The sequence below is a fragment of the Anopheles gambiae genome, chromosome 2, assembly GCF_943734735.2.
Source record: "Anopheles gambiae chromosome 2, idAnoGambNW_F1_1, whole genome shotgun sequence".
Classification (NCBI taxonomy): domain Eukaryota; kingdom Metazoa; phylum Arthropoda; class Insecta; order Diptera; family Culicidae; genus Anopheles; species Anopheles gambiae.
Genome location: NC_064601.1, coordinates 20,250,429 through 20,265,851, shown reverse-complemented (window position 1 = coordinate 20,265,851; position 15,423 = coordinate 20,250,429). Strand labels below are relative to the sequence as shown.

The window sequence follows — 15,423 nt, the reverse complement described above, 5'->3', positions numbered from 1 at the left end:
CTCCGATATTGTTCTTCTACCTCTGCACTATTTATGTTTTATTTTTGCTCTTTGCTGGAGCTTGTGCTAGTGGTTTGCTGTTTTTTATAACCACTTTTTCTTGCTTTCTTTTCTCTCCACTCTCTGTTGGTGTTGTAGCTGTTGCTGTATATTTTGTGTTTCTTTTCCATTTTCTGTTTCTTTATGCATTTTCTATGTTTAAAATACGCTGAGCTCTGTATTTTCTAGCCATTGCCGTCAAGATGTTTTGTATTTTTTTTTATGAATTTCTTTCCGTACCTACACATACACACATTTTCCTTTAAAAAAAAGTAAAACCGCTGAGCCAGTACTGAGGATTATTTCCGATCTTTATGCTTTCGATTGCATCCGGAGGATAGAATGGCGAAGTGGCCACTGACCAGTTGTTGACCGTCACCATCCTACCCAGCCCGAGAGTGCAACGGAGGCGGGAAGGCAACCCCCGGACGGTAAACCCGACTGAATCCGTTTGCTCGATTGGAGGAGAAAGTAAGTTTTGCTTCTAATGGTTTTGGTTGTTGTTGTTGATGTTGTTTTTTTTTTGGAAATGGTAGTAGAAAGTAGTTTATTACAAAAAAAGAGAAAGATAGAAATGAATGCCTTCCGATGGAAGGGGCAGACAATGCAAGGGCCACCGAAATTCCGACACGCTTTGGGGTTGGGCTGGGACGTGGGAAGTTGGTCCGTGCCGCCCGCTGAGCAGGACACTGTCCGAGGTTGCTGTTTGAAGGTGCTGCGCGAAGCTAGCAGCGCTCGCCAGCAACGGCTGAGATGGCCTTGCGTTGCGGTGCCCGGTCCCTGGTCTCACTCGCATCCCCGCTCATCCCCGCCACTCGTGCATTGCGCCAAACCCCTACATTCGCCGCTTCCCTTCAATCGTTGTTGTCGTCGCCGTCGCCATTCGTCGTCGCGCGTGCGTGCGTGCATTTATTCTTCCTCTTCCTCCTCTTCCTCTTCCTCTTCCTCCTCCTCTTCCTCTTCCTCTTCTTCCTCCTCTTCCTCTTCCTCTTCTTCCTCAACCTGTGGAGCAAACGGAGCGGATTGGCCGACGGTTATTGGAGCGATCATATGTGAAGGATATCCTTGCGGCGCGCGCACGCTACTTACCACCTCCTCGACGACTTCCTCGACTTCCTCGACCTCCTCATCGTCGGGCTTGACTTCATCCTCGCCCTCGGGGGTCTCGGGATCGCCCGACTTCTTGCCCGGTCGCTCGCCGAACCACTTCGGAAGTTTGGCTAGTTTTTTTTTTTAGGAAAATGAAAATGTTTGTGTTAGGTTATTGCCTCACAGACGGGTAGATACGAACGGAACATTTGCACAGCGGTTAGACAAATTCACACTTAAACGCGTAACATAGAGTTTGTGTGTGGCAATGTCTCGTGTTTGCTGAATGCTCCAATTGCTGAGAAGAGAGCCTTGGCCTGGGCGGGGGGAGGGGAGGGTATACTTACATTTCTGGCGGCCTCCGAACTGCTCCTTCCTCTCAGCCCATTGCTTCTCGAGGACCTCTTTGTTCAACGTGTCAAAGCCCTGTCGTTACGAACGGGTATGAGTATGGGGTGTAGGGAGGGGTTGTGTACGTCGAACGAAGATCACAGATCACATACATGTTAGCAGTCGCAATGAACAACATGAAACAAAGAACATTGGAAACAGAACATATTAATAACATTGGAATATGGAAACGTGTAAGAATAGATGATAATTGGGGATTAAAGGTTTAAGTATTTCCTAACAACACACTCAATGGGGATTGATCATCACCAACGCCATGTTTTGGCTCAAAATTCGATGTGAAATATGTACAAACAATTTACGACAAAACCAGTTAGCGACAGTTTTTAACAATCTGCTCATTCGACAATGTGACAAAACAACGAGATTAGCATTTTCGTTTACTTCACACGGTACTGATCGCGGTGCGCGATCTCACACGCAAAGCTTACTCTTTGTACGCGCCATAAACAGTTCCTGGCGTTGTGCCCACTTTTTGTTAATTTTCTCCTGGTAGTATGCGCTGTAGCCCTACAGTTTGCGATAGAGTGGGAAAGTAGGTTAACGAAAGCGTTGCTATTTGTCACGTCAAATGATTTACAAAAAATGGTACATAATTCAACAAAAAAAAGATCGTACATTCTGTACGCTACGAAAGGATTTTGTACAAAATGTCACAGCTCTAGAGAACCCTTCAATTGCCCGCTTCTGCTTAAAAGGCTTCAAAATTGTGCGCAATTAATCGAATACTTACACCTTCGAACAGCTTCTTCTTGTCATCGTAGGAGCGGGTATCGACACGACGTTCGTATTTGGAGGCGACTTGGATCTTGGGCTGATGTTACCATGGCAAAATGAGAAAACGATCATCAACGTTCGTTAATAAAAAGGTCAGAGTTGGTGGGGAGAGTACAAAACAAAAAGAAAAAACAACACTTACCGGGTACTTGCCGGTGAGGGCTTCCGGGTCTAGACCCTTCTTCAAGGCCTTGTGTCTCAGCTGCTGCTTCTGTCTTTCTTTCAACTCTTTCAACTGTTGGAATATTGGGGGTAAGAAGAAACAGTGCAAGACGCCATTAGAACCTTACGGGGGGAAGAAGGGAATGAACGGTTGTGCCACTTACGTCGTAATCCTGACGCTTTTGCCTTTCCTCCAGATCGTACTTCTCTGTTTCCAGCTTGACGATCGTCTCCCACAGCTCAGTGGCACGGGCACGCAGCGAGTCGGCACTCAAGCCATCGACCTCCAGGGGCTTGATGCGGAAGGACAGTGAGATTTTCTTTTCCTCCTCCAGCTGTTCCTTAGTCTTGTTGCGTTCCATCTGGGCGTTGGACATGCCGAACTGTAATCAGACAAAAAGGAAGGTGGGCACCAGTTAGTACCAGCAATCCATCGGCCAGCACGTGCATGCACGCTTCTTCTTCCTGCCCACACTTACGGAGCTATCCTTCTTGGTAATGGTAAAGTTGGGTCCCTTCTTATCTTTGTCCTTCATGGCCTGCAGCATAGCCTGGCGCTTCTTCTCGGCCTCCTCCAGGCGCTTTCTCTTCTCGTCGATCTCGCGCTGCTTCTTCTCCTCGACCTCGCGGACGCGGCGCTCCTCCTCCTCCTTCTTGCGCTGAGCCATGCGCTGCTCCTCCTCCGCTCGGGACACCTTGCGCTTGGCCTGTTTGTCCTTGAGCTTCTTGAGTTCATCCTCTTCCTTGGCCCGCTGTTTGCGCCACTCGTTAATGTACTCCTTCAGCTGTTCGTCCAAGTCTGAGCGCTTCTGGTCCTGGCGCTTAATGAACTCGGGATCGTCACCCCTGTGGGTGTGCGCGTTTTCCACGAGCAACGGGGAGGGAAGAAAAAGGGGGTGGGGGGGGGGAGGGAGAGCAAGAAAGAGAGAAACAAACGGTTAGCGAAGGTACGGAACCAACCCGCCCGGGCGCTGTTTGCTGGCGTACGCAATGGATCACGTTGCGTCCCGCGTCCTCCCGTAGTGTGATGGTTTTGGAGGGAGAGGGGACCGTGACCCATGTGGCAGCTTTACTTTCATGTATGCAATTTTTGTTTTTTTTTTCTTTTCGTTGATGTTTATACCGTGTTTATAGGTTGTTGTAATGTGTAGAGGACAAAAACAACGACAAACCAAAACAAAAAGCATCCCTCCCACCACGTAGTTGTGGTGGTGGTGGGCACATTCAAGCTTGGTATGTAACGGCGCGTCTTTGTGTGTGCGTGTGTGTTCGAATCTGTAGTGTAGTAGTGGTGTGGTGTAAGGTGTACAAGATACAAAAATGGTTGCACACAAAACAAAACAAAAAAAAAACATCGCAGAGACACATCACACTATGTACAGGCGTGTGCTCAATATGGCACAACCGACAAAAACAAAAAACACTTATCAACATGGACACAAAAGCACGCAACACGTGGCAAGCTTCGATAGAGGGGTTTTTTTCGATACGTGCAAAATACAAACACCAATTTACAATCGAGAGCGAAAGAGAGAAAGAGAGGGCAATATAGAGAAATAGAGCGAAAGAGAGATTCCACAATGTAGTGGCGATGGTGATGAGCCCGTTGTTTGATCGGGTGGAATTATCAACAACGTTGCACAACTGGGATCGGCAACAAACGTGGAAAATGTTGAATGGAAAATGCTCCAATTGGATAGGAAAGGAATTTCGATGAGCAGGCGGAAAAGCAGTTAAAAGTTCGTGTTGAAAGGATGACATTTTTGTTGTTGATGTGGATCAATTTTGTGAGCTTGTTGGTACATGAAGAATGTAAAAATGCATCCCAGAAGTGTCTCGTGTCTCGTAAAGAGCAGAGATGCACCGTTACATTCCCCGCACGCCCCTACCCTTTTGAGGTGCACCGCTTATGATGGGACCGTATTGGTATTGTGTCAATCGTAGTAAGCCTGCGTCTTTAATGGCGACAATCGCTGCAAAGTAGCAATGATAGGCACCGAAAGAAGACAGCAGCAGCTAGATCACGTCAAACACGGACAAAGAGCGAGAAAGAGAGTGAAAGAGAGAGAGAGAGAGAGAGAGAGAGAGAGAGAACGCACAATCTAGGAAGTAGTTCCTTGTTTTGTTTACTGAAAACGATCGTGCTTTGTTTAGTGATTAGGCTTCACAGCTCTGCTTGTCGTCGTCCCATCGACGAATGGCGATTAAGGGGAAGACAAAACACGCTTATGTGTGTGAAAAAGGAGAAAGCACCAGTCAGTGGCAATGTAGTGCAGTGTGATGTAAGGTATAATGTGTGTGTGTGTGTGGAAGCATCGGCAGCAACAGGTAGGTCCTATCCCGGCAGGCATTGCAGTTCCCGTGGCGCCAGAGACGGGGACGTGGAAGTTAATTGTGAGTGAAGGAAGAGTTTGTTTTACGTGTAAGAGTGTGTGAGCGAGTTTGTAATAGTAGTAGCAGTAGCATCAGTAGTAAGTATGGCAGCGGGCAGTGTTCAAAAAATCAGGTGTATAGTATGCTGGACACAACAAAAAACAAAAATCAGGGCTGTAAAGGTGTAGTAAGGCTCGCACTTACTCGGATTTTGCTGCCGGCCTGTTTTTGGTATATATTTTTTGTTTTGGTGGGGATTTTGTTTTAAGGGAAGGTTTGGGTTGTTGTTGTAGTAATTGTTGTTGTTGTTGGTATCACCATGGCAGCAGGGCATTTGGGGGTTTGATGAAAATGTGTTTTTTTTTCGTGTGATTTAAGGTTTTGGTGATGTGGATGGTGGAGGTGTTGTTGTTGTTGTTGTTGTGCGTTGATATGGCAACGACGATGATGGCAAGATGATACGACGCACGCACAAAAACGCATGTCGACAACGAGCACAAAACGGGATCGGTATGTCGGATGGCGGATGTCGGATGGCGATGTTGTTGTTTTTCGTTTGTTTGATTTATTCGGACGAACGAATCGTCGACGAGCAGGGCAGGTGGTCAGGCAGGTGTCAGGTTGATGCATTTTTCGAACGCATGTCGATACGCAGTGCACGCGCAGTTTTACGATATTCAGATGAAGGGACGGAGCGAATGATGTGCGCGTGTGAGAGAGCGAGAGACAGGGAGGCAGATATACGACGGGGATACATGGATTACATTCAGCAGTGATGAGCGGTACACGGGCGATGACGAGATGGCGAGAACGTTTTCGTACATAAGAGAAGAGAGAGAGAGAGGGAGAGAAAAAATCGGGCAAACGGAGATCCATCCGCAAAACGAGTAAAAATGTTTATATATAAAATGAGAGAGAAAGAAGGGGAGAGAGAGAAAAAATACACAAAGGTATCAAAATGATGGGTACCACAAACGATCGTTTATGTACAGATAAAAATGAAACAAAAAAAAAAGTAAAACAAAAACACAAAATATAATTTAAAAAACATCTTATCAACTAAACAATACGATGGCTTGTCACGCTACCACGGATTCTGAGGTTCGTCGGTCACGTTATGTACGATGATATTACACAGGCACACACGCTCGCACACATACACACACTTTCCTAACGGCGTTAAAATGAAGCATTCGGTTCGGTTCTGACGACACATTCGTTGGGTAGCTACATTTGCTACCTTCGGGCAGCCAATTCCAAGCAGCAAATCAGAGCTTGTTATCTTGTTTATCCTATGGCGAACCAACCGACCTACGGGGCTCGCAGGAATTAGGGACAAGGATATGTTTTGCTCTTCATCATATCCTGCCAGCATGGATCTTGGTGCCCGTACCGGACCACAACAATCCACCAGAAAAAAATGCATTTAATTTTAGCGCCCCTCCCTTAGTCGGTGTTTGATCATCAATTTACAAAAGGATTAGTCAAGTTTGTCCACAACTTCATACACACACACACACACACACACACACGCGCAAACACATAGTAACACGCTAGCTCGTGATTAGTAAACTACGTTTTTCATTTCAGTTTGTTTCGTCAGACGGGGTTTTTGTTTGTTTTGTTTTCATAAGGAAGCATTCCGTGCACTGAGGAGAGGACTATAGTTGTCTGTAGTTGGAGGGCGTTTGCTAGAGCTTTCGATTTGTTTGTACACATTTTTACACAGTACAACGTTTCGTTCACCAGTTGTGTAGGTACGATGAAGCTTGTAGTTTGCATGTACGAATCGGCGTAAGTTGGCCCCCTTTAAATTCCAACGAAATTTTACATTGGTGTACAACCGCCAATGATTTCAAAGGTTAAAAAATAGTATACCTACGAAAAAAGTTAACTCTGCTCTTGTTTGTTTGCCTTTGCAAAGGAAAATTAAGGTACTGTTTTGCAACGTTCAAGGGCAGTCATTTAAATATTATTATTTTTATAGCTACACACACGGGGGCAGCTCCGCTAGCCCAAATAACACACGCAGCTGACACGCAAACGCTTGCTTGGATCACGCACCCGCAACTCTTCTCGCGCACTTTGCGCACACACAGTTTACACATGTGGTTGTGAGTTGTTTCGACTAAAAGTAATCAAAACCTTACTCTCCATCCCGGACTAGATCGGTCTACTGTTCGAAAGCAGGAGGTGTGTATGTATGTGTGTGTGTGTGGTAGTAATTTGATTTGGCAGATAAATGGGAAATTGGTAGTTTAACACACTAATGAACGTTAGGCGCGTTCGCGAACGCGCGGGAAGTAACTACAAAGGGGGGCGCGAGGACTTACTTCCTGGAAATAGAGAGAAAATTCTACATTTAGACATTTTCCTTCAAGTTGCGATTGCTTTTTTTTTTCTTCTGGCCGCAATTGAGGAAGTTCATCGTGAAAGAAGGGGGAGCTGGTAGGTGAATGTTAACAGGAATTGGAGATGGGCGTATTTGTTGTTGAAAGAGCAAAACAAGTTTTTCGAAATAGTTGACAGAGTGTGCTAAAGAAAGGAAGTGCTAAAGTGCGCGGTAAAGAATTGATATCTGTTCCGATTTGGTTTGAAAGAGAGCGAACGTGCCAGGCGCAACTCAACAGGTGCATCAACGTGAGCCAAAGGCCAACAGGTGTACTTGAGCGGGGTGGTTACAATTTTGTTGAACAGGTTGGAATTTTGAACGGCAGTACAGACTACAATAGAGAAATGGTTGCCAATGTGTTCAAATGTGTTGACACAAATTAAGTAATGTGAGTACAGTTTTATCATAACAATTTTGCCTTTAAATGCTTGCAAATTAATGCTGGTTAGTACGGACTGCATACGTGGTTTTAGATACTGCAAGAAGATGCTGCAAGATTAGTGATCTATTTACCATTTGGATTACTATTTTTGATGCTGTTACAGTTCAATTGATCGGTACGCAAAAGCAATACAGCAGTATGTAAACTATTGAGCCTTGCTATGCTCTTGTTCGTCCCCTATCGAGCTGCACCCCATTCGTACAATTTATCTATCTAAAGGGCTGATTTTAAATGAAATTTCTTCTCTTCTCGTTTGTACTCGCTACACGCTGGCGCGTACGCATTACGTTTGCAGGCACGCAATATAGAGAGTTAGGGCGGTGTAGTTTCAGACTAATTGTTTATTGATAGATAAACATTGCAAAGAAGAAGATAAAACAGCTACAAAGAGTAGGCGCTAGATAATTACACAGTAATAGAGAGTTTGAGAGAAATATAGAGAGAGAGAGAGAGTGAGAGATAAAGAGACAGACGACAACTGAACCTCAATGTGCCACGTGCGGTTTCGGTTTGGGCACGGATTTTGCGTGAACTTACTGTTCTTCTCTGGTTTCCTCGACGACCTCCTCCTCCGAGCTAAAAGAAATGGTGGTGGTTGAGAAAGGGGTAATGGATTAAATGAAACATAGAAGGAAAGGTGGAAAATTTTGGTTTTTTTTTTGCCGCGGTTCGATCGCACAACCGCGCTAGATAAGCTAAATTTTGTGAAACCCGAAAGCCGAAAAGTGAAAATAGAAAGAAAAGAAAAATAAAGATGGACGAGACAAATGAAGAGTGAACGATTCGTTCCTAAACGCAACTAAATTATTCTGCCTGTGTATAATCGCAACAACAAAAAAATATCCTTTTGCGACCAGAGGATCAATGGATCGGAGACGGAGCGAACAGTAAAATGGCAAAAGAAAATATTCACTACCATGAAGATGGAACCACCTCATCCTCCTTGCAGCTTGTCCAAACGGGGTGTGAGGTAAAATGCAAAGTAGATCAACGATGTGGTAAACCCGTTCGGTGGAGCTAAAACGCCTGAGATGACATACAAAATAACAGAAAACAAACCTTTCCCTTTCGAAACTCACGCTGAGTGGGAACACAAAAGGCAAACAGACGGTACAAAAAATAGGAAGATCATCAAAATTACATCAATCTTGTGTATGCAGCTGTTTCTGTATATGGAGGGGGGCTGTAGGTGTAACAAATTAAGCTACGTGGAGCAGAACCAGGTGTAACAAATAACATAAAATCAAAACTGTGTGAAACATTTCGATACAAAAAAAAACATTACTTAAACTACTCTTAAACATGAAAGCATGAACGGAACAGGTTGGGCGATTCAAACAGACTCCTTCCTGGCTTGGGTGCTTCGCAAAGTGTTTCGTCACCCTTTTTCGTCACACCTGCAGGGAAGGGTGGAAGGCAAAAAAAATGCTTAAAATGGCAACAAACCAGTGGAACTGGAACGGGAACGGGAACGGCAGCAAGGCTTATGGTGGAAAGAAATGGTGATAAACCGCTAAGGCAAAGTGGGTGAATGTAGTGTGATCGTGGTTTGAGTCAAAAGTAATAATATTATGATCTACGGGTTTTGTAGATCACAAATTTGCTCACAGCAGAGAGAAAGAGATAATAATAGAAGAAAAAAAACACAGAAATAACAAGATAAAAAGAGCTAAAACAGCCTTAAAAGGGTGAAAATGGACAATTGAAAACAAAACAAAAAACGGAACGGATAGAAAGATATAAGAACAAAAAAACACATACACTAGAAAAAGGGGGGAGAGAAAATAACACAAAATTGTAACAAATAAAATAAGAATACAGGTGAACAAAATAACGAATAACGAAAATACACCAAAAACGTGTAGACAGATAAAGGCAGAACACGAGTCAAACGAGAGCGAACAAAGTGGTGAACAAAACAGGGTGTAACAAAATAAAAATACAACGAACCAAAGTAACTACAAATGGATCAATGGGGGGAGAGTGGAGTGGAAGACTGTGGGGCGATAACATTGAGTGGTGGGTGTGGTAAAAGAGGGGGATCGAGTGGGCTTTGCGAACGATCAACGGGCAGTAGTACTGTGCTTTTCGGTTCAGTTTCTTTTTTTTTTTTGGCTTTTTTTTTGCTTGTCTGAGTGCGATCGTGAGGCTTGCTGTGTGGGTGCTGTATACTTACGAATACTCTTCATCGTCAGACATGGTGGCAGGGGTACGCTAAGACCTGTGGGTAGAAGGGGTGTCGAAAAGAAAAGGAAAAGAAAGGAATCAGTTAGTAGAGCCTAACGAAAGGGATCAAGATGAGAAGTAAAAAAGGTTTCTGTGAGTGGAACCTCACAAGTAGATCACAGTGATAGGTGAAAAAATGCATTTAAATAGTTCAATTTTATCGTTTAAATTTACTGTGATGAAGGAAAACGTTTGGTCTGGTCTGGATTAGACCACCTTTCGAAACAAACAGGTTTCTGTCGTGGCCGCGCCTAGGCCGCATGCAGCAGTGCGCTGTGGCAATGTGCTAAGAATAGAAAGTTCTATTTTTGCTTAGTCTCATTGGGCGGCTTCATTTGTGTGATTGAGAGTGAAATCCGGTCCAAGAGGGGGGAGGGAAAACCCCGTGAAAAACAGCAAAATCAACCTGTTCAAACGGTATGATGAATGGTACGCACAAGAAAAAGGATTTTTTCCCAGCCCGAAAGGAAAACAACCGCAAAAATGGAACCCAAGCTGCGCGTAATAACGTATTAAGGTACGTAATATGAACAACCCCTGGGTAAGGTGGTAAACAGGGCAGGGGTCGAACGGGAAACTGTGCCAACTGTTACAAAATAGCACCCACGTCTTTAAACTGTGTTGGCCTACACCGTAAGCAGGGAGTCGAAAGAAGAAGAAAAAAAAACCCCTACAAAAAGTGTTAAAAAAGAAAAACATGTCATCGTTTTTCTCCCCGCACGCAAACACACAGGCGGCGCGAAAAAAAAAAAGGCAACAGGCCGCCGTTTCGGAAGGCGAATTTATCTATTTTTAACCATCCGCTCGTTTGCTTCATAAGCACGACGTCGGCAGTGCTTGTGTGCATGAGTGTGTGTGTTCGTGTGTGTGTGTGTGTATTTTTCCCCCTAGAGTGTTCGTGTTGTGTTTTTACAGCTCATACCAGTTCGCTACCAAATCGGTGAATCGGTGACTTTGCGCAGGCACACCGAAACGCGTGGTAAGGTGCGCACACGCAGGCGCAATTGTGTACGGGCAGGCTGAAAGGCAATACACCGAGGGAAGAAAATGAAGAAAAAAAAAACAACTTCAACCGAGACATTCACATACAGCACATTGGACATCTATTTCGGGAAACCTATCGTGAGGGTAGGAAGGGTAGAGAGGCCGAATTATGTGGCCGAACATCGAACATCAACTTTTTCCGCCTAAGGCTGACCATATCTGGATCGGGTGTAACCGGTGGCGAAAAAAAAAATTAAAATACTATGATACGTCACAGAGGTAGGGCCTAATTGGAGTAATGTGTAAAGTAAAGTTTAACTTGCAGTTTTTGCAATTTAGCTTTTAACAAACATGCAATTTGGGAGGTCCTAATAAACCTAATCGTTCAGTATTTGTGTCAACAACGATCACTAGATATAGCGACCGAAGAATTCGATAAGATAAAAAAATACATAAATCCAATACCCTCCAACTGAAGCCAACACATCAAACAGTATAAGACAGGTTGGGGTTGCAATTTAAATGATTATTAATCTTCCATTTGAAGCCAAATCCCATCAAAGGTGTGTTACAGTTTGCAATGCATAGGGCTTGCTCAAATTTAGTTAATTTTGTATGAAAATTCCAATATTTTGCTGAAGAAAAGCAGTGCTCTCATCGTTCTGCAAGATCACTAACAAGCAGATAGCATTAGCCTTCGTTTGCGTAGCAACCGAAATGTATGTAACCAAGATCAGCTCTGCTAACTATGATCGAAAACGGTAAAATTGGGCCACCACTGCGCAGTGGTGCACCATTTCGCATATCTAACTCTTCGCACATTTGCACATACACACATACACACTCAAATACACACAGATAGACACACACAGACACACATAAAGAGTGATAGAGCCTGCCCAGGGACCCGCTGGTGTAAATATAGCTCCAAACCATTAGCTCATTTCACCACTCGGCTGCACAACGTCTTTTCATTGTTTTTTTTCTACTTCTTCTTTGCTCTGCTTTGGCCTACAATGGAAAACACATCCTAAGTATGCCCTGCAGAAGCCACGGCGTTTTCGCTAGCAGTGTACTACTCCATCAAATGCACTTGGAGGCTGTCTTGCTTGGTTCACACTTTGCGCATCACTCCTTATCACGCTCTGCTCCAATCGGTTCCCTGCTCGTTATATAACTGAACTTGTTCCTTTTTTTTTGTCACACCACAACGATTGCTGGTAGAGAGCAAGAAGCACTGGCACGGCGGCGGATCAAGCTACGTGGTACGGTTTACGGGCGGGTTCCGTACCCGGTGGCAGAACTTTCTCGATCTTTTCGAACGAACGGGGAAATGGCAATTTGGCCGCAGTAAAGCGAACCCCAAAACCAAGTGCTTCGCTACTTGGTTTAGTCTGGCCGAAACGAAATCCACTAACGGGCGCAACGAAAACCGATGTGTACCAGGGCTAGGACCAAATATTTGATGCAGCGTGATCGCTTTTCCTTTTCCTCTCTGTCCCTCGGTGCAGAATCAGAGCAGAAGTTCGTTGTGGCAAAAACAGTGTGTAACAAAATGATTGGATTTTGGTGCCAGAGTTTGGCCAACACTTACTGCTGCTACAAGAAAATGAATGTACGCACTGATCCGGCGGCCGTCGTCGAACTCAGTGTCACTGCAAGCGATGACTGAATCAACCAGCACCCGGGACCGTCCAATCCGGCCTAGAAATGGGCGCCCGAGTCGGGTCCCGATCGTGGGCCGTCATGTTGGTGCTGTCCTTTTCCTCCGCGCTCGTTCGCACACAGTACCGTACACCATTCCTATGTGCATGTGTGTATGTGTGTGCGAGTATAAGGTGCGTTCGGGTATGGCCCCAGCAAAATGATTGCACATCGTTTGCTACGCTCGTGCCGGGTTTGTTCTATTTTCAGTGCAAACACGGGCGCTTTTTTTCCTACTCCACACGGTTTGCCAGTACCTTTGGCAGGCGCAGATGGATTTACTGTTTCGCATTTTCCTGCACCGTCCGTGGTGCTATCGACGTGTGTGTGTGTTTGTATGCATATATTGGTCCGAGTCGGGTGCCGTTTGGAAAGTGGAGTGAAAAGAGAGCGTGGGCTAATCTGCGCAGACACGGGTTCGTGTCTTGCGGTTCGGTTTATTTATTCTTTCTCTTTTTTTTTTGTTTTTGCTGTTCATCTTTGCCCGTCTGGTAAAATATGTACGGGTTCGACAAAACGTGGCCACACATGTACACACTCTCCTATAGCTCTGGACAAAAAAAAGCCAGCGATCAGTAGAAATGGGTGGGCGTGCATTATCTAGAAACGTCTTAAATCGATGTGCGTGCACACTCTCACGTCGGGGTGTGTGGAATAGCAAACCCTTTGCGCACTAGTAGGAATGATACTGCTAGGTAGTACTTTTGCACACAACCTGGGGCTTCCATTGGGCGTGTAAGATGTACTTGTACCAAGTGGGGCGGCGAAACAGATGATTTGGTGTTCATCAATACTACAGAAAAAGAAAACCCCAGCATCGAAACGCACTTTGAACGCATTCGCTTGAAGGAATCGGTTTTGCACACCTACCGAATCCACCAAATGTTCGCCCAAAGCTGCTGCTGGTTTGTTTGGTTGTATCGATCGTTTGCGGTTTGGCACCCGAACCGGACGTTACACCATCGCCCGGTAGCGCATCGATCCTTGTGACGAGTGGTGCATGAATAATAGCGAGTATCGGGGATCGAGATCGGGTTGTCGCAGGGGCAATTATTCATGCTAAAAAGCGTTACATTCAGCGTTGGCACGGCACGGCTCGTTCTATCAGCAATTTGTTGGGTGGAGACGAAGATCGTTTGGAAGTGAGCGCGCGTGTGGAACGTGTGTGGACGACATGGCACAGTAATAAAAACATAACCTTTCGAAAAAAGTTATTCTTAGTAGTGAACTTGGAGTGCATGAAACATCCTTTAATCTACTAATTTTTACAAAGTACCAGGCTTCTCCATTGTATTTTGGTCCTTACAATAACCGATTTTAAGCTATCTTAGCAGGAGACATTTCGATACAATACATTGTTTTTGATGTAAAGTTAGGGTTTCGATTAGTTTTGTACTTTTTCTACCAACTTGTAGGTGCAATCTCCCGCTAGTTATGATGAAAATGCCTAGCAAATCTTACAAAGCACTGGGCGTCTCCATTGCATTTAACGATACGATGGAGACGCCTTGCCATTTGTACAAATCCACTGGAACTTTAGTGTGTTGCGAGAGTATAACATATTTAAATAGTATTTTTATATGATAGTTTTCACAATATAAAGTAAAGTGCAAATACAGACACGTTTTGTTTCATTTTTTGCCCGTTCAACAAGTGTCTCCCCAGTCGCAAAACGGTTGATTGATTCCTCGCTGAGTAGTGTTAAGTAGCTCCAAAACGGTGCTCATTGCAAACCACCGTGAATGATGGAATGTCGTGCAGCAGCGGGCAGCTAAATGTAGCATGTCACCGCTGACGCCACACGGCCACACAGGCCCTATGCCTATGGATCCGCACAGGCGGAGGAAAAATTTAACGCTCCACCAAGACTACGTCATATCGTGACAGATAAATATAATTTCTTAATTTCGACCGGCCTACGCTCGCTCGTTCGTTCGCTCGCTGTGCGATAGTGTGTGTGTGCGTGTGCGGTACCACCTATACCAGTGAGATGGTGCAAGAGCCGGATTCTTTTTGTTGCGTTCAATTTTCCGAGCGATTCTTCCGAGTTGGTGCTGTGCAGCGACCCCGGGGGCCAGAAGGCACAAACTGGGTCGGGAGCCAATCTTTCACATGTATTGTCACTCGTAGTAAGGCTCGGAGAGTTTTTTTCTTAATGCACCGTACTACAAGGGGTGGGAAAACACGGTGGTGAAAACGATCGTGTTGTTATTTATATCGGTAGAAAGGAACCTCACTGCAGCAGTGCTGAAGAATTGCTGCCACTGAGGGCAGGTCGTGCCACCTGCAGCTGTGTGCGTGCCTGTGCGGTTGCCAACGGTGGTGGGATTCTCATTAGCCGCACTCGGCCCGAACGATTCAACGCAATCCGTAAGCAGCTCCGTCAGGTGGTTAATCATTTACGGTAGAGCGGCGAACCCCAGTGCAGGCGATCATTTTTCAAGCTCAATGAACCATTATGCTTATCCCAGCCGTGGTTTAATGGGCCAAACCCGTTACAGTGCAACCGGTTTTTTCTTCTTTATTTTTGCTATGTTTTGCACCAATGTTGGCGTCAGGCGACTCAATAAAAATACACTTTAAATACACATACACACACCGAGCATTGCACTGCTCGGCCCTTTGTGCAGGAATATCCGATGTGCGATCCCCAAGGCCCAAGACAAAAGCTCTGCGCTCGTCTTCATTAGCGGACCCGTGCTTGCAGCTACATTCCGGCTTTCAATTACCCATTTGTTTGCTGCTGCGGATGCTATTTATGTGACCTATTTTTAGCGCTTCGTGTGGTTTTTAGTTATTACACCCACAGGCATTTTTTTTGCCA

The 15,423-nt window shown here is 45.1% G+C and overlaps 1 protein-coding gene across 8 annotated transcripts; it reads right to left on the bottom strand.

Annotated features, from left to right (window-relative positions):
- Window positions 1-551: 551 nt before the first annotated feature.
- On the bottom strand, window positions 552-12,635 carry LOC1273614 (troponin T, skeletal muscle). 8 transcript variants are annotated; one of them, XM_061650793.1, is made up of 11 exons: window positions 12,490-12,635; window positions 9,862-9,906; window positions 8,223-8,261; window positions 5,056-5,073; window positions 2,958-3,324; window positions 2,643-2,861; window positions 2,459-2,551; window positions 2,273-2,353; window positions 1,476-1,554; window positions 1,129-1,259; window positions 552-1,041 (listed from the first exon to the last, which is right to left on the bottom strand). In XM_061650793.1, the coding sequence occupies exons 2-11, from the start codon at window positions 9,882-9,884 to the stop codon at window positions 949-951; spliced, it is 1,143 nt and encodes a 380-aa protein (XP_061506777.1). In that variant the 5' UTR covers window positions 9,885-9,906; window positions 12,490-12,635; the 3' UTR covers window positions 552-948. The 8 variants fall into 8 exon arrangements, with proteins under 8 accessions (XP_061506777.1, XP_061506779.1, XP_061506778.1 ...); XM_061650795.1 differs by lacking the exons at window positions 1,476-1,554; window positions 5,056-5,073 and adding an exon at window positions 1,971-2,049; XM_061650794.1 differs by lacking the exon at window positions 5,056-5,073.
- Between the last annotated feature and the right edge of the window lie 2,788 nt (window positions 12,636-15,423).